General features: G+C 58.6%; 9 protein-coding genes across 9 annotated transcripts; 5 read left to right on the top strand and 4 right to left on the bottom strand.

Annotated features, from left to right (window-relative positions):
• Positions 1 to 696: 696 nt before the first annotated feature.
• Positions 697 to 4,367, top strand: B0H64DRAFT_316518 (SPX domain-containing protein; the record flags this gene model as incomplete). Its single annotated transcript, XM_062800291.1, has 4 exons — positions 697 to 763; positions 967 to 2,771; positions 2,832 to 2,898; positions 3,334 to 4,367. Coding segments are annotated over 4 exons (2,973 nt in total), but the record flags the coding sequence as incomplete, so codon positions are not given.
• Positions 4,368 to 4,581: 214 nt separating this feature from the next.
• Positions 4,582 to 6,841, bottom strand: B0H64DRAFT_422835 (peptidase M18). The gene is made up of 3 exons (XM_062805580.1): positions 6,217 to 6,841; positions 5,812 to 6,154; positions 4,582 to 5,755 (listed from the first exon to the last, which is right to left on the bottom strand). Exons 1-3 carry the CDS (start codon positions 6,454 to 6,456, stop codon positions 4,794 to 4,796), a joined length of 1,545 nt encoding a protein of 514 aa, XP_062662872.1. The 5' UTR covers positions 6,457 to 6,841; the 3' UTR covers positions 4,582 to 4,793.
• Positions 6,842 to 7,540: 699 nt separating this feature from the next.
• B0H64DRAFT_455218 lies at positions 7,541 to 9,623 on the top strand (the record flags this gene model as incomplete). Its single annotated transcript, XM_062807298.1, has 2 exons — positions 7,541 to 7,830; positions 7,882 to 9,623. The coding sequence occupies 2 exons, from the start codon at positions 7,541 to 7,543 to the stop codon at positions 9,416 to 9,418; spliced, it is 1,827 nt and encodes a 608-aa protein (XP_062662871.1). The 3' UTR covers positions 9,419 to 9,623.
• A 109-nt stretch (positions 9,624 to 9,732) lies between these two features.
• Positions 9,733 to 10,834, bottom strand: B0H64DRAFT_318471 (uncharacterized protein; the record flags this gene model as incomplete). The annotated part of the gene is made up of 2 exons (XM_062800391.1): positions 9,733 to 10,430; positions 10,483 to 10,834. The coding sequence occupies 2 exons, from the start codon at positions 10,832 to 10,834 to the stop codon at positions 9,733 to 9,735; spliced, it is 1,050 nt and encodes a 349-aa protein (XP_062662870.1).
• A 1,184-nt stretch (positions 10,835 to 12,018) lies between these two features.
• Positions 12,019 to 12,629, top strand: B0H64DRAFT_371714 (uncharacterized protein; the record flags this gene model as incomplete). Its single annotated transcript, XM_062802176.1, has 4 exons — positions 12,019 to 12,066; positions 12,147 to 12,207; positions 12,304 to 12,433; positions 12,521 to 12,629. 4 exons carry the CDS (start codon positions 12,019 to 12,021, stop codon positions 12,627 to 12,629), a joined length of 348 nt encoding a protein of 115 aa, XP_062662869.1.
• Positions 12,630 to 13,028: 399 nt separating this feature from the next.
• B0H64DRAFT_472499 (uncharacterized protein) lies at positions 13,029 to 15,140 on the bottom strand (the record flags this gene model as incomplete). Its single annotated transcript, XM_062807936.1, has 1 exon — positions 13,029 to 15,140. Exon 1 carries the CDS (start codon positions 15,054 to 15,056, stop codon positions 13,029 to 13,031), a length of 2,028 nt encoding a protein of 675 aa, XP_062662868.1. The 5' UTR covers positions 15,057 to 15,140.
• A 120-nt stretch (positions 15,141 to 15,260) lies between these two features.
• B0H64DRAFT_388191 (ubiquitin-conjugating enzyme/RWD-like protein) lies at positions 15,261 to 16,110 on the top strand. Its single transcript, XM_062803255.1, has 2 exons — positions 15,261 to 15,682; positions 15,747 to 16,110. Exons 1-2 carry the CDS (start codon positions 15,436 to 15,438, stop codon positions 15,998 to 16,000), a joined length of 501 nt encoding a protein of 166 aa, XP_062662867.1. The 5' UTR covers positions 15,261 to 15,435; the 3' UTR covers positions 16,001 to 16,110.
• B0H64DRAFT_388189 (uncharacterized protein) lies at positions 16,111 to 19,296 on the bottom strand. Its single transcript, XM_062803254.1, has 2 exons — positions 16,442 to 19,296; positions 16,111 to 16,383 (listed from the first exon to the last, which is right to left on the bottom strand). The coding sequence occupies exons 1-2, from the start codon at positions 19,115 to 19,117 to the stop codon at positions 16,282 to 16,284; spliced, it is 2,778 nt and encodes a 925-aa protein (XP_062662866.1). The 5' UTR covers positions 19,118 to 19,296; the 3' UTR covers positions 16,111 to 16,281.
• A 2,272-nt stretch (positions 19,297 to 21,568) lies between these two features.
• On the top strand, positions 21,569 to 23,470 carry B0H64DRAFT_98630 (uncharacterized protein). The gene is made up of 4 exons (XM_062809061.1): positions 21,569 to 21,839; positions 21,942 to 22,098; positions 22,157 to 22,677; positions 22,733 to 23,470. The coding sequence occupies exons 1-4, from the start codon at positions 21,680 to 21,682 to the stop codon at positions 23,368 to 23,370; spliced, it is 1,476 nt and encodes a 491-aa protein (XP_062662865.1). The 5' UTR covers positions 21,569 to 21,679; the 3' UTR covers positions 23,371 to 23,470.
• The last annotated feature ends 83 nt before the right edge of the window (positions 23,471 to 23,553 follow it).

Below are 23,553 nucleotides of genomic sequence, written 5' to 3'. Positions count from 1 at the left end.
ACGTACTATGTGTTAGGTAGTTAGTTCTTCCCTACTTCGAGCTCTCGCCCGGTGTGGTTGATGAGACATGGCTTCTTCCATCACAACTCATAAAGGTTTCGGGGATGGACTTTCGGGCATTGCTTAGTTCCCGTGGCCCGATTCAGCTGGGGATGTCAGCTTTGTGTCTTGTTTAGTTTGAAGGCTGAAATCACCAAGTCCGACTGCGTAACCATCGATGATATATATCTTGAACCCCAAAGTCTGGCAATCAAGGAACACAGCAGGAACCACCACAGCAAGGTCTCAAACAGAGACCCCCAACCGATTGCCTGCCCCAGACCTGTCTTGTACCCACTGTGGGTCCCGCTTCTCGGTCTGGGCTGTTGGTTTTACTCTGTGCCTGTTGAGCGGCGCTGCCAGGTACCGTTCCTTGCCAAGATCCCGTACTTGCCAAAAGAAAGTTGGGAGGAAAACTGGGAAACCACAAGACGAGAATTAAATTGGCGTGCTTCAATTTCCTATTAGCTTCGCTAGAAGGGACGAATTACCCAGAAATTTGCGATTGCCCGACCAAACCTCATGTTCTCGACGCCCTCTCGGCACTCTCCGCAACCGCACATGCCAAAAGGTCTGACCGCATATGGTTCATCCGCAATGCCGTGTTTGACGTCATGAAGTAAGAGACTGGATGAACAAAGCTCTCTCGCACAATGGCGACCGCAATTGGAACTGACACGGCCGCCAAGGTTCGCAAAAGAGCTTGATCAAGACGCTGTCCCAGGTATGCAGTTTCCCTCTGTACTCTGTACGTGCTGAGACACTCTGTGCGTTGGATCATCGCCTGTCCCACCTGCACTGCACGATTGGGCCGTTGGCATTTGCATACGGGCCATGTGTTGGGCGATCGCCAACGGGGTCTAGACACGTCGGTGGGCTTGGAGAGATGCTGTTTGACAGTGTGCTGACATTCCATCCCACCAACAGAATGGCGCGTCAAATATCTCAACTACAAGGCCGGTAAAAAACACGTCAAAACCGTCTCGCGGGCTATCCACCGAGCAAATGCGACGCCGATATTGACGAGGAGGGGCACCGAGGCACCTCAGGCCAATACTCCGGGTACCTTCTTCGGAATTAACCATAGCTTCACCCCGCCCCGGCGGAAAGCTGAGGGGCCGAACGGTGGCCTTGCCAGTGAACCGGCTTTGTTCCGGTCCGGGTCCTCGTCTGGTCAGCAGGGGAGGAGCGTCCACCCTGGGGGGGGTGAGCGGTCGGGGCTGGCCAGGACACCGGGAAGTGGCATACAATATGGCAGTATCGGGCCATCGCCGTCGCGGGCGAGCGACAGGCATGATTTTGAGCTTCCCGCCCCCGCTATTAGGGTCCTATCGAACCCGGACGACCCTGGCCCGATCCGTGGCTCCCTTCCGCGTAGCGCTACGATGACGACAACTACGCGGCCGGACCACCGCTCCCCATCGTTGTTCACCCTTCCGTCCAGCGGAACAGCTTTGACACCCCGTATGCGGGTCGCTCGACTGTTCTCAACCAGTTCCACGGCCCCTCGGCAAACGCTAAACAAAATTGAGATCGGGATGCAAAACCTGGACTACGTTCGTTCGGCTGAGCGCGACTTTTTCAGCTTCCTCGATAGCGAGCTAGACAAGATTGAGACCTTCTACAAGGAGAAGGAGGATCAAGCAACCGAGCGTTTGGCCGCGCTTCGAGCACAGTTACACGAGATGCGCAACAGGCGGACCGCCGAGATCGTCGAGTCGAAAGCGAGAAAAAAGCAGGGTCACAGTACCGGTCGCAGCGATGACGATAACACCGTTGGGCGGCCCAGGGATGATAATCGCGATTGGATCAGTCCGATCAAGGACAGGTTTTCCAGGACCGGTCCTAATTCCAAGGCCCTGCAGAAAATGACACGCACTCCCATCATGGCGGGTCAGGTAATGGATGAGGGCCGAGACTATGTGCGACAGCCTCAAGACGACGATGTTCCGTACCGGACGGCGAAGCGGAAGCTCAAGCTGGCCATGCAGGAATTCTACCGCGGCCTCGAGTTACTGAAATCATATGCCCTATTGAACCGGACGGCGTTTCGCAAGCTCAACAAGAAGTACGACAAGGCGGTGAATGCCCGCCCCCCTTACCGATACATGAACGAGAAGGTGAGCAAGTCCTGGTTTGTCAATAGCGACATTCTGGACGGGCACATACATACCGTGGAAGACTTGTACGCCAGATACTTCGAAAAGGGCAACCACAAAATCGCCGCCGGAAAGCTCCGAGCCCTGCAGAAGCGCCATGGGGATTCATCAGACAGCGCATTCCGCAGCGGCCTGATGATCGGCATCGGCGCAGTTTTTACCATTCAGGGGCTCATATACGGCTCCGAGTTTCTCTTCAACGAGGAAGACGACAACTTAGCTGAACAAACGAAATACCTGCTGCAGCTGTACGGGGGATATTTCCTCATGCTCCTCCTCTTCGCCTTGTTCACACTGGATTGCCGGGCGTGGACGAAGAACAAGGTCAACTATCCGTTCATCTTCGAGTTTGATGCGAGGAACTTCCTGGACTGGAAACAGGTGGCCGAGTTTCCCAGCTTCTTCTTTGCGCTGTTTGGCGTGTTCATCTGGCTCAATTTCTCGAAGCTGGGGGACTGGGAGGGGTTATATCTCTATTACCCCGTTGTCTTGATATGCATCACGCTGGTCATTATCTTTTTTCCGGCACCTGTCTTGCATCACAAGGCAAGGAGGTGGTTCCTGTACTCCCATGTACGATCCCGCTCCAATCGAAAATCCCAGTTGTTCCGACTTGGCTGACGATCTCTACAGTATCGGTTGCTCTTGTCGGGTTTGTATCCAGTAGAGTTTCGGGATTTCTTTCTGGGCGATATGTGGTGTTCGTTGACCTACGCAACTTGTGTACGTTGCCCCCCTCCTTCTCTCCATCAACCATACCCCTTCGCAGATCGACTGACCTCTCCCCAGAACGTCGAGCTCTTCTTTTGCTTGTACGCGAACAGTTGGGGCGATCTAGAGCGATGCAACTCCTCGCATTCTCGCCTCCTCGGTTTCTTTAACGCCCTCCCCCCAATATGGCGTGCCCTGCAATGCGTCAGGCGTTACCGCGACACGCGGAATGTGTTCCCGCATCTCGTCAACTGCGGAAAGTACACCATGACAATCTTGACTGCGGTTTGGCTCAGTCTCTACCGAATCGGTGACACGCACACCAACCTGAGCTTCTTCATCGCGTTTGCATCTATCAACGCCGTGTACTGCTGTAAGACATCTCCTCGTCGAACTCTGTGGCCGGTGACTAACAATATGTCAGCAATCTGGGATCTCTTCATGGATTTCTCCCTTTTGCAAGCCAACGCTCGCCGCCGGTATCTCCGCGACATCACAGCCCTCCGCCCCGTCTGGATTTACTACGCCATTATGGTAATCGACCCGATCCTGCGCTTCTCCTGGATCTTTTACGCCATCTTCACCCACGACACCCAGCACAGCACCATCGTCTCCTTCCTGGTCTCCCTCGCCGAGGTCGTCCGCCGCGGCATGTGGACCCTACTCCGCGTGGAGAACGAACACTGCGCCAACGTCGCCCAGTACAAGGCCGCCCGCGACACCCCGCTCCCCTACCACCTCGAGCAGTTCGTCCAGCGCCCCAGCCTCGAGGTCGCAGCCACCGCCGCCGCCGCCGCCGCCGCCGCAACGGTCGCCACCCTCGACGGCATGCCCATCACCGCAACCACCCAACCACCCGCACCAACCACGCCCCACCCCACCACCCCCGGACGCCCAGACACCGCCGGCACGCTCATGCTCCCCACCGCCGCGCGCACCCCGCGCAGCGACACGGGGGAGATGGCACCACCACCACCACCACCACCATCCGCCTCCCCCGGCATGGGCACCGCCACCGCAACAGCCCTCGAGGAAGGCGGTGGCGGCGGCATGATAAGACCGGGCGGCACGTTCCGCCGCCGCCGCGCCGACACGCTCGGCAAGATGTCGATCCGGCAGGCGATGGCGGAGGCGCACAAGCAGGACTTTGAGAAGCGGCGGCCGGCGGCGGGGGGCGGGGAGCGTGGGAAGGATAGTAGGGTGGTGGATGGGGATGGGGAGGTGGAGGGGGATGTGTTGGGGAGTGAGGAGGATGAGGATGAGGATGAGGATGATGATGAGGGTGATGATGAGGGTGATAATGAGGGGGGTGGGTTGGGGGGAGAGGAGGTGAAGAGTGAGGATGAGGATGATGAGGATGGGGGTGTTGGAGGGGATGTGAGAAGGGAGGAGAGGGTTGCGTTGAGGACGGGGAGGGGGGCGAGGAGGGGGGAGGCGGAGAGGGGATTGCGGAAGTAGGTACTGGTTTTTGAGGGGCGGTGTGGTATGGGGGAAAGAGGCGGGTGATGTGAAAAGAGGGGTGAGTAATAAAACATGTTTAAGAGTGTGTGGGTGGGTAGGAGCGTTTGGAAAATATAGAGTGGTGGATGGATACACGAGCATCTATTACATGGTTCAAAGAGTATTATTACACGGCGGGACACGAGCGCCCACCTAATATGATTATTCATGTGTTTCATGTCCAGACCAAACATTTTGAAGAACGACGTATATGACAGGTCTTGTTCATATGCTACAGTCTAAGACCGCTCACGCTATATGTCATGCCATCCCATACTATATTGTACCGTCCCGTATCTACACCGCATCAACTATCTCGTCCATGGTATCTATCCTCTCTCCTCTTAACCAATTTATCTCAACCAATTAAACCCATCACCCCTTCTACTTGCGCCACTCCCGATCGACGGCATCCCAGTGATCCAAGAAGCCCTTGTAAAACTTGAGGCCGAGGCCGGGGTCCAGGTTTCCGGTGGTGGCGCGGATGCTGTGCATGCTCAGCTGGGGGATGCCGACGTCGGCGGCCTTGCAGCCCATGGCGGAGCTGAGCATGGGGCCGACGGTGCCGCCGGAGCGGGAGTCGTTGCGAATCATGTGGCGCTGGTTGACGCAGCCGGCGAGGGCGGCGACGCGGTCGAGGATGGCCATGCTGACGCTGTCGGTGGTCATGTGCGCCGACGCGTCCACGCACAGCGCCACGCCGACGTTGAGCCGCGGCGAGTGGTCCGCCAGGTTGGTCTGCGGGAAGTTGGGGTGCGCCGCGTGCGTCACGTCCGACGACACCAGGAACGACCCCGCGTACGTCTGCCCCATCACCCCCGGCCCGAACGCCGCGCCCTCGGCCCGGTCCGTGAGGCTCTCGACGGCCCGCTCGATGGTGATGGGCAGGAAGTTGCCGCGCGCGCCCTGGCGGAGCAGCGAGCCGATCTCCTCGTCGTCGAAGAGGGCAACCAGCTTGATGTTGCTCTCCGAAGGGTCCGACTTGGCGTGCAGGAGGGCCATGAAGGCGGCCCAGGAGCAGAGCTTGTCGTCGATGCGGCCGGCGAAGATGAACTCCTTGTCCATGCCGCCGACGGCGGCGGGTTGCGAGTCGTACAGCTCGAGCTCCCAGTTGAGGATGGTGCTGGGATCGCTGATGGAGAGCTCTTTGGTGATGAGCTTCACGAGCTTGGGGGGTTGTGTGGAGGCGAAGGAGCCTTGTCCGCCAAGGGGTTGTGCAGAGGACGCAGTGGCGGAGCTGAGATCGCTGTTGTCGAGGCCAATGATGGGCACCATTTCGGTCTCGCGGTTGCCGTGGCCGGTCATGCTAAGGCCGAAGTGAGGAGCGAGCGTAGCAATGCGAGCGACTAATACGTGTTAGCAAGGCGGTCAACAGCCATTAAGTCCGGGGGAATCAACATACTGGGCCAGTCGAGCTTGACCAGCTTCACCGTCGTCTTGCCCGTCTCGGGGTCGCGGACAATGACGCGGCCACCGATGCTCAGGTCCCTATCCCACCATGTAGAGTTCAGGGCGCCAGCGTACTGCGCGACACCGAGCTGGACATAGCCGTGCGAGTCCGACTTCTTGCTCGTCGGCTTGAGGCGGGCGGTCAGGGCGTCGATGTGACCGGCGATCATGGCGACGCCATTGCCGGGCTTGTAGGCTTGACCGACGGCAAAAGCGATGATGGAGCTGCCGTTACGGGTGGTGTAGTACTTGCCGCCGGGCTCGAGCTTTCCGATCCAGCTATCGCGGCTGGAGAGCTGTTCACCGCGCATTAGACATGGACGAAGCTAAACGAAATCACCGGGGATGGGAAACCAACCTCCTTGTAGCCAGCCTTGAGCAGCTTCTCCTTGAAATAGTCGACGGCGTGGAAGACGGTCGGGTTCTCGGTCATAAAGTCGAGGTAGGGCTTGATGAAAGCCTCGGGGTTCAAGTCCTTCGCATCGACCGTGTTGTCGATGACCTCGGCGCGCATCGTCATCGACTGCTCCATGGCTAGAGACCGCATCGAGAGGTTGGAACTGCGTGCCCGTAGAAACTCGGGGGTGTGACGAGTCATGGTTGGTGTTGGGTGTTGGGGAGGTAGTTGGTTATTATGGGCGTTGGCTGGCGCTAATTAATGGAATGAGCGTGTCGTACTTCGTACCAGAGAGGGAGAGGGAGACGTGGTGATGCCGAAGACGGAAGGAAAGCTATCGGGGAAGCTGGTGACAGCTGGACAGTGGCTGGCTGGGGTGGAGTGGTCTGCTGACCGCTGGGGAAGCTGGGAGAGCCAGGGTTGGTCAATCAATGGTAGTGACGTTCACAAGCGTTGGCGATTGCCCGGATGTGCGCCAAGGATGTTGCCATGGTGACTTTCTGGAGGTTAGAGTGCTCAAGCAGCAAGAATAGCTCGGAATTGGAAATATATTATTCTATGTTCCTCAATATTGACTTCAAAATTCGGGGTTTATTTTTGGATACTAAGTAACGAGGTATTCGTAACTTGGCCTTTTGGACCTGACTGCGCTGCACTGCCATTCCGTCTGGGCAGGCGCAAGGGATCTCACAAGGCAGACGCAGGGCCGACGCACCGAAGATCTCTTGGCAAGTCGACAGGCTTGCGGCCCATCTGTGCCATCCACCCATCTTATCCCGCGCCGCCCTGCTCCGTGAGCTGAGGTGGGTGTGGGGGCCACCTAATTGGACATGGAACCAACTTGCTGCAACGTTGGGCTCAGGGGGATGACGCAGCCCTTCCCAGAGTCCCGGGCTCACCGGAACCCTCAAAATGCCCCTGGAAATTCTTGACGTGGGTTTCTGCCGAGGCACATTCCTTTCTTTCATGATCAAATTCTCAACAACATTCCCCTATGTATAGCGTTTTCTCGAATTTGCTTTCTTGTCAAATAGCTATAAGCGTTGTCTCCTGAATTTGTATATTTTAGGTATAAATTCTTCATTTATTTAGGTCCATTCACGCTGTGTTAGTGGGTGGAAATCTCGATTTCAGTGCTTGATTTTGGTCGCGTGAGGTCTTGAGGTAGGTCACATTTCGCAGGGAAGACGTGTTGTATTCACTTTAGCATCGTATCACTGACATTACAGTCAGGATCCATCATTATATTTGCCCCTGGCACTCTATTTCGCCAGCAGCGCTTACAATGGCGTCGTTCGTGTCCGGCCTTAGTCCGATACCCTCCTTCCCGGAGTATCTGGGTCCCTACAAAGTGGGCACAGTGGACGTCGAGATACCCGTCTCCGAGCTAGAGTCCCCAAGCACTGTGCCAGACGGCTCCTCCCATATCCATACCGTTCTGTTCAGGATATTCTACCCTGCCGTGCCCGAATCAAATGGCAAGCATGTGTCCTGGCTGCCAGCACCGCAGCGCCTTCATATCGCTGCCTACACGCAGTTTCTAGGAGCAGGCAATACCCTAGCATCCCTCCTCTCGTAAGTTGAACACACCCCTGGCCTCACGTTCGGGTTGCTAACAGAAGGTAGCTTTCTCCCGCGGCACCTCCACTGGACCTCCATCCCAGCCCACAAGAACGCCACGCTCCTCCCTCCCCCATCCGACCGACCCGCGGGACGATGGCCCACCATGATCTTCTCCCACGGCCTCGGCGGCAACCGCAACGCCTACAGCCACTTCGCCGGCTCACTCGCCTCGCACGGCGTCGTGGTCGTCTGCCCCGAACACCGCGACGGCAGCGCGGCCCTCACGCTGGTGCGCGACCCCAAGAGCGCGACCCCCAAAACCAGCCAGCACGCCGTGCCCTACCTGCGCATCGCCCACACCCAGACCCCGGACGCCTGGTCCGCCCGCAACAAGCAACTGCGCATCCGCCTTTGGGAACTGGGCCTGCTCTTCGAGGCCCTCACCACCCTCGACCGCGACCCAGGCACCCTCACCAACCTCACCACCACCCCGGCCCCCACCCTCGCCCAGTTCGCCCACACCCTCGACATCCACACCCCCGGCCGCGTGCTCTTCGCCGGCCACTCCTTTGGCGCCGCCACCATGGTGCAGCTGCTCAAGTCGGCCTTTTACGCCACCAGCACCACCGCAGCCGCAACCAAAAACGTGGACTCGGACACAGACACGGATACGGACACAATCACGGATGCCGACCAGCCCGGCGTCGGGGCGCTGTTCGCGCCGCGCCCGACCAGCGCCGTCGCGCGCCAGGTCACCGCCCACACGCCCGCCGTGCTGCTCGACATGTGGTGCTTCCCGCTGTTGGGGGCGGAGGGCGCGGCGCTGGCAAGGCTGCCGCTGCCGTGTTACGCTCCTTCTTCTTCTTCTTCGGCGTCGTCTGATGGGGGCGAGGAAGGGAAGGGTGAGGAAGGGGAAGAAGGAGGGAGAGCGTCGCCGGGGGGCAAGGCGGTGCTGGCGGTGGAGTCGCGCGCGTTTTTCAAGTGGACCGAGCACCTGCATGCGAAGGCGAGGATCCTGTCGCCGCGGCCGGAGGAGAGGGGGGAGGTTACGGAGGAGGTGTTTCGGCGGGATGGAGGAAAGGGGGAAGAGGGGTCCTGGGCCCGGCCGCACTTCTTCTACGTCGACTCGTCGGCTCATCTTAGTCAGAGCGACTTTGGCGTGCTGTTCCCCTGGCTGACGAAGCGCGTGTTCAAGTCGGATAACCCCGAGCGGGCGCTGCGGCTGAACATGCGCGCGGTGCTGCAGTTTTTGAGGGAGAACGCGGTGCCTGTGGCCGGGACGGGGAGGGCGGCGTTGGTGGATGGGGGGTATTCTGGTGTGAAGCAGCAGGAGTGGATGGAGAGGGATGAGGTTATCCTGGAGAGAAGTAAGGACGGGAAAGGAAAGGTGGATGCGTGGAGGTGTATTGATGTTCTCGGACTGGGAGCAGAGGCGGGGCCGTCTGAACTGGAACTGAGGGAGAAGGAGGGCGAGGAGCGGCAGGTCAAGGCCGAAGAGGGGGAGAAGGATATGCAAGGGGAGATTGACCCAACGTTGGAGAGTGTGGCGAAGGGGGCGGCCGTGCATGCTACTAGGGAGTTGGTTGGCGCGGAAAATTAAGTCGGTTCATCAGGGGCATGTGGTCTGTTTACTTTGCGAGGCGCTGGAGGATAATGCATCATTAGAGGGGCTTGTTGTAGCATCTTTTCATGTTAGACTATAGATTTTGTATTTGTATTCGGCAATCATCGTACCAGTAGGCCCCGAGTTAAACTCGAACTCGTTAGTTTTTTTTCACAATCGTGCTCCTTTTAAGAGCATCAACGACAATATCTCATTGTCGAAAGACCGATAGATCTCCTACTCAACGAAGAGCTCCATCACCGAGTACATCTCTAAACAACAAATGAGAGGGGGTATAAAAAGAAAGGGTATCATCGATAAATAGGAAATCCCTCCACATCCAACGGTATCGGCTCCAGATCAAGCTCAACTCCCTTGAGCCACGTCTTAACCCGCTTCTTCGGATCCACCCTGAGCTCCTTTTCTGACTTTACCCTTGCATGCAGCTTCTTCGCAAGTGCCAATGCCATTTTGTTTTTGACCGCGGGTGCGCTTCCGTTGCCGGTGTGGTTTCCCCCTTGCTGTGGACTGTCAGTCGTCACTGGGGTGTTGTTGAGCGTGAATTTGGTTGCCTCCGTTTTGGCCCGGTTTTTGCGGCTGCGGCTTTCCTGGAGCAGACGCATCACGGGACCAACTGGCCTTTTCGTGTTGTTTCTTTTGATGGCGTTGTTGTTGGTGGTGTGAGAGGCATTGGTTGTCTCGGGAAGCGGTGCAAGTGTTGTTACAACCTGGTTGCCGTCTTCCACCTCTCTGGGAAGAGTGACTAGGGTCCTACCACTGGAAGCGGACATGTCCTCGGTTGGGTTGCCGGTCGAGGTTGTTATTATTGTTGGCCAGGAGCTCTTTGGAGAAGTCGGGTCTTCGAGAAGGCTGGGGTTCGGGCTTCCTAGGGACATTTCTTGAATAGGAGAAAGAGGTCGGTTGAGCTCGCCGATGGATGTTGTTGGCGTGCTGTCTTGGCTTGGGACGGGTTCTTGATAGCCTGGAGTGAACTGATACTCCCAGGTTTCTAGCTCCGTGTTAGTATTTGGTTCCTAAAAAGGGTTTCCCGTCTGACTTACGGTTCCGGGCTTCTCTTGCCCGCCAGAAGTAGTTGCCATCATCGCTCAAGTACCATTCCGACCATGGGCTTCCGTTCTTGGCTCCTGTCCTTTTCGAGCTTGGCTTCTTCGGTTTGCTGGATACAGGCCTGGCTATGCCTCCCGCTTTGACATGGGCAGGGGTCATGAGTGCCTGTCCGAGTCCCTCAGGCGTTGGTGTCATCTTCTCGAGATGAATCTGGGGGACTTTGCTGGGCGGCGGCGGTTTTGGCGTACGCTTCGGCGGCTGGGGAGCGGCAGGTCTGAAGAAGAACCAGGTAAAGTCTCGGTTTGAACTTGTCGTCATGTAATACTCGCGGGTCTTTGCAGGCATGGCGGATTAGAGAGGGCCCAAGGCGGACTACGGGTAAGGGGCTGGCGGGAGGGGCAATGGGTTACCCCTGTAAGTCTGTCTTCAAGACGTATTATGCTGCGTGAAGGGATCTAGATCGGTTCCTCAGCAGCGCTGGGAAGGACACGAATGACAGATAGTTATAGCCTCGCAATACGGTCTCTGTTTAATGCCAGTTGGGTGTGCCGGTTTACGATGACGAGAGACCCTAGGGACCAAACCTTACCGCAAAGTACACGACGGAGACGCAATCTATATGCGGTGGTTGCTTCACGACGGAATGAGAACCAAGGACATCAACCGCCTCATGACACAAAGTGATTGAGGGTGGCAACGCCAGTAATTGGAGCGGACATGCTGCGGCACTGCCGACCTTGACTCCCAATCATGACAGGGGAGCGACCCAAGCCTCTTAGGGAAAGACTTTCACACCTCTTCGCTCATATGCGAAGAGCGACTAGAATTCACAAACCTGAGGTCAACCTATCATAGCGACCTCGCGTCGCGGCGGTGCGCAGGACTTGCTGCCCAACGGTGCCAGCATACACCGGGGATTTGTGGCTGCAACGCCGGGCGCCTATCACGGCGCCCAACCCGGTTTCACATGACTTGGAACTGTCAAACCGGAGAATTGCGGCCAGGCCCATCACTTTGGCAAACGGCAGCCCTTCCGCTCCCGTCATCTCTTGGTCCCGGGCCGCTGCCGCCGGCATTCTCACGCCCTTACCCGTTTGGTCTCTCTTCTCCAAGAGTTTCCAATCGGTTGCATTGATCAATAAATGCGAAAAGGGGATCGGATGATGACTCGGAGCGGTTCTTGTATGGAACTTCGTGGTGCATTTATACCCAGTGCATGTTGCGCGATGAGGCTCAATAAAACCGCTGAGGTTGGTTGATTAAACGGTTTCTATCGGTGTTGGAGATGGAAAGATGGAAAGATGGAAAGATGTGTGGTGAGAGCCGCGACCGAGTGCAAGACTCCGGAAAAGTGGGCCACCATATTCGTTCCCGCGCCAAGCTTTACCGCGAGCTCCGGAAAATCAACGGCAGCAGAGCATCGCGCTTCAACGCAAACCATCAGCCAATCCACCACCAAACGACAACGGCGAATCGACGACTTCCTCACCGCCCGACTTTTTACCGCACTCTAATACACCACCATCAAAATGACGTCTACAATCGGCATCCCAATCAAGCTCCTCAACGAAGCCCAAGTGCGCAATCCTCCCATCGCTCCCCCACCGCAAACCCAAGCAAAGCCCCCCCCAGCTAACCAAGTGCCACTCCACCACAGGGCCACATCGTCACCCTCGAAATCACCTCCGGCCAGACGTACCGGGGCAAGCTGATCGAAGGTGCGTACCCATGCGCCCCGACTTCCCCCACCCCTCCCTCCTCCGCGTCCGCAAAAAAACCAAAAAGAAAACAGCTATACTAAGACGTGACCACAGCCGAGGACAACATGAACGTGCAGCTCAAGGATATCACGGTGACGGCGCGCGACGGGCGCGTCAGCCATCTCGAGCAGGTCTACATCCGCGGCAGCCACGTGCGCTTCTTTATCGTCCCGGACATGTTGAGGTGCGCTTCCCAGTCACCACCCACCACACATCAGGACCACACTACGAATACGGGCGGATAGCTGACACGTGCTTGTTTATTTTCTAGGAATGCTCCCATGTTCCGCAGCCGCAACGCCCGCGGCAGGGGTGTCGGTCTCGCCCGCGGAAGGGCGACGGTCAGCAGGGCAAGGGCTGGTGGTCGCGGTGGGAGGTAAAGAGGGCGAGGGTTGCTGGTGGGGTTGTGGGATCAAGACGGTTACAGGGAGGGCGTCGTAATGGCCGACATATTTGGCGTTCGGGGTTACACAGCAGCGGGAGCCCGAGCGGTTTTGGGAAAATGGGGGATGGTGGGAGGTGGAGTGCTACCCGGGGGAGATCCGGCGGTATGGGGCCGGCACGAGGCAGCGCCGCCCACGACTACGGACGTGAGGTTGGCCCTGGGCGCTGAGGGTACGTATCATGTCTTCTCTTCGGATATGGTATCTCTTTCGTCCAGGGCTGACGCCAGCCAGTCAGCCAAGCTCGGGCCGCCTCGAGACTCGGCAGTCTCTCCCATCTAGACAAATCTGCATGCAAAAATACATGTTATACACGGCGAGACATGCCCGCCAAGTCTACTTTATTTGCGCGTACGCTTTCTCCGCTCGCGTGATGATCTCCTCGATCTTTGACAGCTCTTTTAGCTGCTCACTCTGGTCAGCCTGGGGATCAAGTGTCTTGCCCGCTTTGTCCAGGACCTCGGCAACGCTAGCCTCCGTTGCGCGGATCGCCTTGCGGCCCTCTTCGCGCACCTCCCCTTCCCAGTACTTCCTAGCAGAATCCCACTTTTGTTGGAAGCGCTTGAAGCTGAACGCGACGCCCAGCGCTGCGATCGCCCCGCACTCGTAGGCCCCGAGCGCCGAGAGATACGAGAGGCCCGCTAAGGCGGTGCTCAAACCGGCCAGGCTCGCAGACTGCACAACAAGTTTTTGCGACAGAGCTTGCAGGGCCGGTACTGTCTTCTGCTGTAGATAATTCCTTGTAAAGGGAATGTGGGGCGGCCAGTCGTTGACCACGTCGGGCGTGATTGTGTCCTCCTTCTGAGGTCCAGTAGAGGGTTGGGGCAAAGCCGGTCCGGCGTATCGAGGTCGCCCTTGCTGCCCTGCCGCCACACCGGCCTCCTGGATGCGGCCGGCAAGGTAAATCACCCCTTTTTCCGCATCAGGGAGGAAGCGCAGGGCGACCATTTCTGATGTGACCATGCCCACGTCGTCGGCTCTCCAGAAGAGTTTCCACCAGCCAAGTCTGCTCCAGGGCCCAGTTGTAAAAGCGACATCCAACTGCTGCTGTAGCTCCTGGTGAGCGTTCTGCGCCCACTCCGCCAGAACCTTGTCCAAGTGGGCGATGGACCTGGGTGAAACCTTTGAGCGTAGTTCCGCCGCCAAATCTCGGGTCTCTTCCTCTTGTACAGCCGCCCTGGCATTCCGCAAAAGCGAGCCGATCAGGTTCCGGACAGGCGGTTTCATGACCCCTTCGTCATTCGGCAGGGCGCTCTTCCTCAGCCACTCGCTGATGCGGCCGACGTTGGCCTCCGTCCACAGCGTCTCGTACTTGATCGCGTTGCCAACATCAGCGCGGAAAAGCTCCAAGCCCTCGCTAGCAGTATCCACATTGACCGCAACAAGCGGACAACCCTCCAAATCCTCGCTGCCAACCTGTGCAAAATTCACCGCCCCAGCAATCACATCCCTCCCCTCCACAAGCGGCAACGCCATAATCCCCGCCGCCCCGCGCACCCCATCCCCCACCAACAGCGCCATATGCACCGGCGTCCCCACGGGCGCCACATGCCCGGCCGTCGTCGCGGCCACCCCCGCCGTCGGCACCAGCACCGCCTCATCCACCACCACACCCCCATTTCCACCCCCAGCCGCCGCCGCCGCCGCTAGGGGAGGCCCCGCCCCGGCGACGAGCATCTCCAGCTCCGCGCCGCGCGGCAGCAGCGGCGTCGCGACCCGCAGCTCGGGGATCACGTGCCGGTCCCGGCCCCGGCCCGTCTGCAGGCCCTGCTCCTGCCCCGGCCCCTCTGCCTTTGCTTCGGTCGCCGTCGCTCCGGCCCGCACGACGAGCGGCTGGCTCTGTGTGTCGTGCGCTTCCAGCTGCGCCTCCCATGCTGCGGCCGGCTGGAGCGGGTCGGCGAGCGCGAGGCGGAGGAGGCGGGTGGCTGTTGTGGGTTTGGTGGTGGTGGTGGTGATGGTGGTGTTTTGGGGGGGTTCGTTGGTGGCGAGGCTGAGGATGGCGACGCGCACGGATTCGTGGCCTGGCGGTTCGGTCAGGTTGCGAAGAGCGAGTTGTAGGCGGGGGAGGGAGATGTGGTTCGGTGCGTGGGTTTGGAGGTCGAGGAGGGCGCGGTGGAGGTCGGCGCGGGGGGAGGAGTGGGAGGTTGAGTGGTTGCGTTGGGGGGGTTTAGTCCTGGGTGTGGAGGGGGGTGGTTGTTGTTGTGTTTGAGAGCGGAGGGCGGTTGTTGTTGAGAGTAGAGGGGAGGGAAGGCGTTGAGATGGGGAGTGGGTGCAGAAGAGACATATTGGTGGGGTTTTTGTTTTCGACGATTGAAGACCTCGACTCCGACTCAGCACCCTCCCGAGGGCCAATGCTGGCGGCATGGCGGGCGAGCTGGTTCAGAGGCCAGCTTTGATTGTCGTTGGCGTTGAGCTTCAAGATTCGAGATGGAGCGCAGATGAAGTGGGTTGAGCTGTGAGCTTTTTGCCGGAAAGATCCGGGAGCTTCCCGCCCGGCACGCACGGACAGAACCCCTGTAGCAAGGGACCATGTCCCGCCCTCGCACCTCAGACGGTTCAACCCCACCACCCCGATTCCATCTTATCATCATCAGCGAACTGAGCGTAACAGCGTGCCGAAAATCCCCCTATTTACCCTCCAAACACGCGCACTCGCTCACAGCACGGGCATCCATCCACCCCAACCGGGCCCGACCTCGCCCACCTAACACCACGACCACAACCCCCTAAAGAACCCCCCAAAATGGCCCAATCAACCGCCCACCGCCGCCTCCTGCAAGAGTACCGAGCCCTGACAAACAACCCGCCCGAGGGCATCACGGCGGGGCCGGTGTCGGAAGACGACCTGCTGCACTGGGAGGCGCTGATCCAGGGGCCCGAGGGCACGCCGTTCGAGGGCGGCATCTTCCCGGCCGAGCTGCGGTTCCCCAAGGACTACCCGCTGGCGCCGCCGAGCATGAAGTTTCTGGGGGAGATCTGGCATCCGAATGGTAACGTCTTCCCGGCCCACCGGTTCCTTGATGGAGGGGATTTGCTGACGGGGCCCGTTTTTAGTCTACCCGAGCGGGCTGGTGTGCATCTCGATCCTGCACCCGCCCGGCGACGACCCGAACCACTACGAGCACGCGTCGGAGCGGTGGTCGCCGATCCAGAGCGTCGAGAAGATTCTCATCTCGGTCATGAGCATGCTGGCCGAGCCCAACGACGAGAGCCCCGCCAACGTGGAGGCCGCCAAGATGTGGCGCGAGCGGAGGGAGGAGTACGAGAACAAGGTGCGGGAAGGGGTGAAGCGGATGCTAGGGTTGTAATTCGGGGGGGCATGTAGTCACGGGGGCATGGCGTTGCTGGGGTTTTTTATTATTGACTCGATTTTGCATGGCGTGGAGTTTTACATTGGCGATAGCGTTGACACGTAGTCGGTTGTAACCAGCTCTCGGTATATTTGTTTGCGTTGAAACTCATCTAAAGCATGATGGCCTTTGGTAAAACCCGAGGCCCTAGGATGCACCCGCACCCACGCCAGTTCTTGCTTTCAACACCCGCTTGCTTATCGCTGCACTGCCCGCCATAATCATCACCACAACGCCCCTCACATGTTGTTCTCCGCCTTGAACTTATCCCACGCCTCGTTGAGCGTGCTGAACACCGTGCCGGCGATCATGCGTACCTCGGTCGTAGCATCTTGCGCGATCTGCTAGACCAGTTAGCTACTACGCCCCTTTCCAAATACAACACTTGGAACAACTCACCTTGTCAGGATGCGTCTTGGCAATAGCCTTCATGTAGATGATCTTGACCTTCTTCGCCATCACCAGCTCGTGCAGCCCAACCTTCGTCCACCCGCTGCCCTCCCACAGCACAGTATCCAAGCTGCCGAGCAGCGCGCGCAAGTTGTCTCGCTTACCGTCCCGCCAGGCGGCGATGCGCGCGTCGACCTTATCCGTCAGCGCGAGCTTCTCGTCGCCTTCGCGCTCGGCCGCCTGGTGCGTCGCGCGCAGACGCTCCACGGCCTCGAAGCTCTTCTGGGGGGTGTTGGAGGGTCGGGGACGCGGGGCGGCCGCGGGCCGCGTCGAAGCCGGCCGGGGTGTCGATACCGGCTTCGGCGCGAGGGCTTTCTGGCAACGCTGCCTCCCCGCCGCAGCAGTCGCCCCGCCCAAGCCGGCCTCGACGCAGAGCTGCCAGACGGTGACGGCGTCGGCCCACTTCTCCATCTGCTCGAGGGCTTCGGCCTTGCGGCTGAGCGCTTTGCCGTAGAGGTCGCGCATGTCGCGCTTTTCGCTGGGCGCGCTGCCGCCTCCTTGAAGGTCGACTTGCTCGCCCTCGCCCTTGCCTGGGCCAATCAGCCGGATGGCTGTGTCGGCATCCTCGACTGCTTGGCGCGGCTCGCCTGTCTTGAGTGCCGTTAGGGCGCGGTTGCAGAGTAGGAGGATGGTCAGGGGGTGATCTGGTGGAATAGCAGTCATAGAGGACGTGTACGACGCGTGAGCGGCCGCGAAATCACCGCGTTTGAAGTGTGCGGTGCCCTCTAGGCGGCATTTTGTCGAATTTTGTAGAGCAATGGGTGAGATGCTGGGTATTTGGCGAACAGGGCGAGGCGGGGCAGGCTTAGGAGCAGGGGATGGCCGAGCTGCGGGTCGAGGGGCTGGAGATGCCTGCGAAGACCGAGCTTGTGGTGTAGCTCGGGACGTCGAAGCGGCTGCGCCAAAAAGCAGATCCGGCTCTGGTTCCTCGAACCTGGCTTCCGGTTGTGGTTGTGGAGTCGCCTTTTTCCTACGGGCTGGGCTAACATATGCTTGGAAGCTTTCTTCTTCGCTTGTTTGTTTGCTCACCCGCGCCCGCGGATTTAAGGGGGGCTGTGAAGCCTGCTGCCATTTTGGGACTTGGCTACCCTTCCCAGGCCGAGCTGGCAAAGCCGGTGAGCGTTCACGGGACCGGGCACCGTCAGAGTCCTGCCTTTGGGGCGCTAGCCTTCCTGATCTTACTTCCGGCCGCCCTCCCGACTCCAACATCATAGCTTCGTCAGTGACGTCGGCCATTTGTCTTCCTGTGCCACCACCGCTACCATGGTCCTGGGTAGGCCGCATCCACTTTGGCTGGCTCGGGTCACCGTCCTGCTGAAACTCGGCTACCGCCTTTTGTACTTTCTTCTGCCCCGTCTTCCACAGGCTGTTTGCCGACTTGAGGAAACTCGAACCCACGGCAGCCGCTGTCTTGGCAAACTCCCCGTCCATGGGAGCCGGCGATCGGTTGTCGTTCCTCCTCATGTCGTCGTCCGGCAGCCCCTCCCTCATCCAGGATGGTGCTCCATTGCGTGACTGACTTGGGGCTCGCTCCCCCCTGTCCCTGGGCTGTTCCCTGGCACCGCCCCGACCCTTTGTCTTTTCCTTCGCCTGCCTGTGGGCGTCATCCAGCAACCAATTTACAGCAGCCTGGACATCTAGCCCTGCGCCGCTCTCCGTGAGCCCCCTCCTCGCATTTTCAGGGGTGAAACCATAGTCCACGAGCTGGGCGACAGCCTTGTCGAATGGATCATCCGATGCCGCTGGCGGTTCAACTTCAGAGTCCGAAGAGGAGTCTTCAATTGCCTTCCCTGGTTCAGGCTCCCGCGTAAAAGCCGGGGCCGCCTTCTTCCTGACTTGATCCACTGGCTTACCGAGGTCGCCGAGCAGGTCGTCATCCTCGCCCTCGTCCTTAACAGCTTGTGGTGGAGGCCGATTGGCTCTCGTTTGGAGCTGGCTGAGTCCAAACGGATCGTCATCTTCGTCGCCGCCGAAACCTCCCTTACCAGCTGCGGTAGGCTGGCTCCAAGACTGCGGGTTGGCAAGGTCTAGTTTAGGCGCGTTCGCAGGGGAGGGGTTGCTGGCCGGTGTAGGCGGCGGAAAGTGGCTTGAGTTGTCGACCTTCGTGCTGGCACTAAACGCTGCGAATAGATCATCATCCGACTCAGCTGGCGGTTTGCCGTGCTGTGCCCCCGCACTGGGCCCCTGCACATATGGCGGTGCGGGTATTGCAGGAGACGACGTCCTCAACGAGCCGGATTGATTCTGGCCAAGCGAGTCAAAGAAGCGCCCATCCCCGTAGTGTGCCTGTGCCTGCTTCCGCCGCTCTTCCTCTTTCCTTCTCTTCTCGGCCTCCAGCTGGTCTTGCCGCTCGCGGAGAGTGAGGTTCGCGTTATTCTTTCCGGCACCGAAGCTGAGCAAGTTCCCGAAGCTGTCTTGGGCGGGCTTGGGGGCTGCCGGTTTGGCCCCGATGCCGCCGGATCCTTGGGTGGACAGCGGGGTATTGCGGCCGGATGTGAACGGGGACGGGGACGGGCGCAAGGAAGGGTAAGCTGATACCGCGGGGTTGTTCGTCGGCGCCGATTGCGCACTGGCAGGCTTCCCTTGGCCGGGTGCTGACCAGTTCAGACCGGCGAGATCGTCCATTGTGTGGTCGGCAGTTGAAAATGCCAGCACCGCATTAGGAAAGAAATGAGTGAATCGCCCAGGCGGGTCTTACGGCCACACTCGATTTGGGATTGGAGCTTTCCAATTGTTTCGAAGGAGAGGAAGGTTGATGTCGCGCGCCACAGGGGCCTGACGCTAACGTGAGTCCAGGTCCAGGGTTGCAAGGGTTGTGGGGTGACTGAATGAAAGCCCAAGTGTGGCACAGCGCCGTCTCCATGAAGTGTGGCGTTTGCCATTGGATGCTTCCTTCGTCTGACACCTCAGATGCCAAGCCTTCTTCCCCTTTCGAATTCGACATTTGCATGGCACGTGCATGGCAATCTGCCACCTGCCTCTTCCACCGGCAGCCAGGGGAAGAAGATCTGTCCATCGCAATGCATGCAGCGGTCAACGGCTGATCTTCATCCATGCGCACAATGAAAACTCGCGCGAGTCACAATTGTGCCCCGTTCTTTAAATGCGCCGAGAGTGCATGATGTTTCTTGCCTGCCTGACCTGGGATGCCATGTTTGCGAGTTGCCGATCGGATGATCCGTTTAATAAGGTTAACTGTTGTGACGGTTTTCGGTCGCCAAACGTTGTTGTTGGGTCGGCAACCACGAGCAACACACAAGGCAACGCAGGATATCACGGGGTGCTTCAGAAGACGGGATCCCGTCTCAGGGGATCTCTCTACCCCATACATAGTTATCGAGGATGCGCTTGGCTCTCTCAGCTCTGCAAGGCTGCTAGCCCATCAGTCGCAACATTTTCTAGAACCACAAAAGGGGCATTCGGTGTTGGGGTCCCCAGCAATGCCCAGCAATTTGTGCTCGGCACCACGATTGGCTCACCGAGGATTTGGGTGGGATTTCACCCCGAAAAATGTTAGCGCAGACCAAGCCTGAAACTGTTTCAGTCGGCGTTGGGCGCTCGTCCGATCCTGGTGAGGCCCCTTCCCATTTCACCTGATGTGCATACCCCGCTCCCAACGGCGGTCCGGCACGCCACTGAAGTCACGTTGCTCGCCTCCACGTTTGACATACACAACCAAGTTACCGTCCATCCTCGCCCGTCCCTCTCCCGCTTTCGAGATGGCGCGGCATCCGTCATCCGAGAGTTGGCCGAGGGCGACAGGATGGGTTTGCCGGACACGAGCTGCGGTGACTAGAGGCTCCGTTGAACAAACAACACCATGGTTACGAGAGCGGCCGCGTGGTGAGATGCAGATGGTCGTGGGTGGAGTGGTTCGCGCATCTGTCGAGATTATTCGTCCCACGCAGAGATGGTCCAAGATGAACCAACAGCGCGAGCGGCGAGTGCAAATCATTTTATTTCTCGGCGCGTCATCCATCGGCCGTGGTCATTCAGCCGTACCCCGGCCAGTTAGCAGGGATCTCTCCCTCTTGCCAAATGTCGTGGCGGCTACTTCCTCGGAAAAGCGGCTCAGTCAAGTGCTGTTCCTGCGTTAGCCAGGCACCGCGCCCCACACAACACATCCCTGGAGCGTCCCCTTAATCGAGGGCAGACCACGCTAGCCAACCAGAGGCCTGCTTTTTCTTACTAGGTGCTGCTTCGGGAAAGAGCGTCCTGCACAACCCCGGCAAGGGGCTTTCCCTTGGCTGCCCTTCCCCGTCCTGCAGAATGCCATGCCAGAACGCAGAGGGGCACGGCAGCAAATCCACAGGGTGCCAATTTGGGTTATCTGTGGGCGCATGTCGCACTCCTCCCTTCCACCCGCTCCCTTTTCTCGCCTTTTGCGCCTTGTCTGCCTTACCCACCCATTCTCTCGACTTCGAGTCTTTCAACCCGCAACACTCACTTTCGCGGTTTTCGACTCCCCAACTCGGGGCCCACGTTCCTTACTTACGGCGACGACGACATCGATCATTCATTTCGCGTTTTCGTGTTGATCGCCAACTTTCGTTTCTTGGTGCGATTGTAATCTGCCGCTCAACGAGGTCCTCCGCACAACTTCAAACATCGCATTTCCCATTCCTGGATCAACAGCAACACTTTACGGAGTCGAGGATAGGGAGAATCAGGCTTTTGTGTGCGCAAGCAGTATATCAGGTACGCGAGGAGACTCCCCGGGTCACAGCTTGGATAGGCTTGTGAACCAGACGGTCGTGAATTGTCATCCGTGGTCGGGTTGCGAGGCCTGTGCCTGTGGTTCGTGACAATTTACGCTCCCCTCAGTCCGTCTGGCCAAACTGGTACGTTGAGAGTCCCCGAAAAACGAGCAATAAAACAACCCCGTCGTTGTCTCCTTTTCTGTGTTTTTCCCCCCATCACAGCGATCCGGCACTTTTCCATCCCGAGTCAGGCTGGTGGTCATAACACCCCGCCCTCCTACCCACCTACTCTCACTCTCACAAAGTCAAAAACAATGATTTAAATCGAAGGCAGCAGTAGGCTAACAATTTCCTGCTTCCAGACGAGCGACCACCCCGACTCTCGCAAACATCTCACTCACACTTTCTACTAGTTTCCAGCACCGCTTCCACGATCATTCCCCCACATTGAACTGAACACTCCAGTCACTCCTTTACAACCGGCAACATGAAGACCGGTTCTTCGCTCGCGATCCTCGCATCGCTGGGCGGCGCTGCCGCCTTTTGGCGCATGGAATGCCGTGGCCAAGTCGGCCTTGCCCGTCTTGACCCTCTCATCGACCCGGGCGTCCCGTCGAAGCACGCCCACGCGATTCATGGATCTTCCGGTATGTAATGCTAATAGGATTCTTTTTGGAAAAGAGAAGGAAATAGGGAAATAAACTCCTGGAGTTGGATGACCGTTGTCGTTAACATCAATTCACCTGCAGGTTTCAGCGAGAGCGCGACTTTCGAGGACCTGCGCAACGGCGACTGCACGTCGTGTGGTGTGGCTGAAGACATGTCGGCCTACTGGGCGCCGGCTCTGTACTTTAAGCATCTCAATGGCTCCTTCGAGGAGGTTAAGCAGGACGGCGGCATGCTTGCGTGGGTCTCCATGGTGTTGCGGCATCCCCGGGAATATTGAGCGCTGACCGATGAATAGCTACTACTTCCTGAACTACGACCTGAAGGATGGCAAGAAGGGAATCAAGGCGTTCCCTAATGACTTCCGCATGGTCGCTGGTGACAGCAGCCGTCGCAACTACTCGGTTGGCGGCCTCGACTACCGCCAGCCCGACCCCCCCAAGTCGGAATGGGGTGCCAAGGGCCAGACGAACCAGGAAGATCTCGCCCAGCGCGCCCTCGGTTTCAACTGCCTCAACTATGATACCGACGCCGAGCCTGCTCTGTACCGCCACTACCTGCCCGACAAGACTTTCCTCGACTCGAAGTGCAAGCATGGAGTTCGCTTCGAGCTGTCGTTCCCCTCTTGCTGGAACGGCAAGGACATCAGCTCTCCCGACCACAAGTCTCACGTTGCGTACCCTGACACAGTTCTTAATGGAAACTGCCCTGAGGGTTTCGACGTGAAGCTGCCCGGTCTCTTTTTCGAGACCATCTGGAGGACCCACGACTTCCTCGGCGTGCCGGGCCAGTTCGTCATTTCCAACGGTGATGTTGAAGGTATGTAGTGCGAGTTGGTTTAGAGTCAATTTTCAAGCTAACTCGTGCTTGTTAGGCTTCGGTTACCACGCTGATTTCATCAGCGGCTGGGACGAGGACTTCCTTCAGGCTGCCGTCGACCAATGCACCAACCCCAGTGGACGCATCTCCGACTGCCCTCTCTTCACCCTCCTCAGCGCTGATGACCAGCGGAAGTGCAAGATTGCCACTCCTCCGATGATTGCGGCGGACAAGCTCGCCGGCCTGATCGGTGACATCCTCCCCGGAAATGTCAAGATCAGCCTCGGCCCTGCCCCCGCCAACCACAACAGCCCCAAGCCGGACCCGATCTCGCTCCCCGCCGTGTCCCTGCCGGTGCCTAACGTGCTCCCTGGTGGCGTATTCAAGGAGGAGCCGACCTCGAGCCCTGAGGCCGAGTCCTCCACCAGCACTCCTACCCCTACTCCTACCCCGATCCCGTCGGACCCTCCTATCCCCAAGGGCTATGAGCTTGTCCGCACCGACTACATTACCAAGGGCAACGTGGTCAGCAAGATCGTCGTCATTGAGACGGTCACGTACGTCATGGTGGCAACTGAGACGGTCACCGTCACGGCGACCCCCAGCGTTGCGGCCGCCGGCGCCGACGACAAGGCCCGCCGTGAGCTCAACCAGCACTTGCACCGCCACCGCCACCACCACGGCTCGCACTAAGCGTGTCGGTGAATCTTCTAGTTTGCCTAGTGCTACCGGTCCTCTCTAGGACACTCTTCGTTGCACATATGGGATGAGCTCATGGCTATTTTTTTCTTTCCCTCTTCCTTTGTATTTCTTTGCCCTCAGGCATCTTGATTTCAACGTTGATATTTGGGCGGTGATGGAGGGTGGTTGGGATTA

Source organism: Chaetomium fimeti (genome assembly GCF_033439085.1).
Source record: "Chaetomium fimeti strain CBS 168.71 chromosome Unknown B0H64scaffold_2, whole genome shotgun sequence".
In the NCBI taxonomy this organism is placed as follows: domain Eukaryota; kingdom Fungi; phylum Ascomycota; class Sordariomycetes; order Sordariales; family Chaetomiaceae; genus Chaetomium; species Chaetomium fimeti.
This window is presented reverse-complemented; position numbering and strand designations above follow the sequence as displayed.

Excerpts from the sequence above, each read along its gene's own strand:
- B0H64DRAFT_422835 (XM_062805580.1), bottom strand. The coding sequence starts at position 6,456 with ATGACTCGTCACACCCCCGAGTTTCTACGGGCACGCAGTTCCAACCTC. Across the intron at positions 6,155-6,216 it reads TCAAGGCTGGCTACAAGGAG|CTCTCCAGCCGCGATAGCTG; the intron begins GTTGGTTTCCCA and ends CGCGGTGAACAG. Across the intron at positions 5,756-5,811 it reads GGTCAAGCTCGACTGGCCCA|TCGCTCGCATTGCTACGCTC; the intron begins GTATGTTGATTC and ends AACACGTATTAG.
- B0H64DRAFT_388191 (XM_062803255.1), top strand. The coding sequence starts at position 15,436 with ATGGCCCAATCAACCGCCCACCGCCGCCTCCTGCAAGAGTACCGAGCC. Across the intron at positions 15,683-15,746 it reads GGAGATCTGGCATCCGAATG|TCTACCCGAGCGGGCTGGTG; the intron begins GTAACGTCTTCC and ends GCCCGTTTTTAG.
- B0H64DRAFT_388189 (XM_062803254.1), bottom strand. The coding sequence starts at position 19,117 with ATGGACGATCTCGCCGGTCTGAACTGGTCAGCACCCGGCCAAGGGAAG. Across the intron at positions 16,384-16,441 it reads CCAAGACGCATCCTGACAAG|ATCGCGCAAGATGCTACGAC; the intron begins GTGAGTTGTTCC and ends CTGGTCTAGCAG.
- B0H64DRAFT_98630 (XM_062809061.1), top strand. The coding sequence starts at position 21,680 with ATGAAGACCGGTTCTTCGCTCGCGATCCTCGCATCGCTGGGCGGCGCT. Across the intron at positions 22,099-22,156 it reads CAGGACGGCGGCATGCTTGC|CTACTACTTCCTGAACTACG; the intron begins GTGGGTCTCCAT and ends ACCGATGAATAG. Across the intron at positions 22,678-22,732 it reads TTCCAACGGTGATGTTGAAG|GCTTCGGTTACCACGCTGAT; the intron begins GTATGTAGTGCG and ends CGTGCTTGTTAG.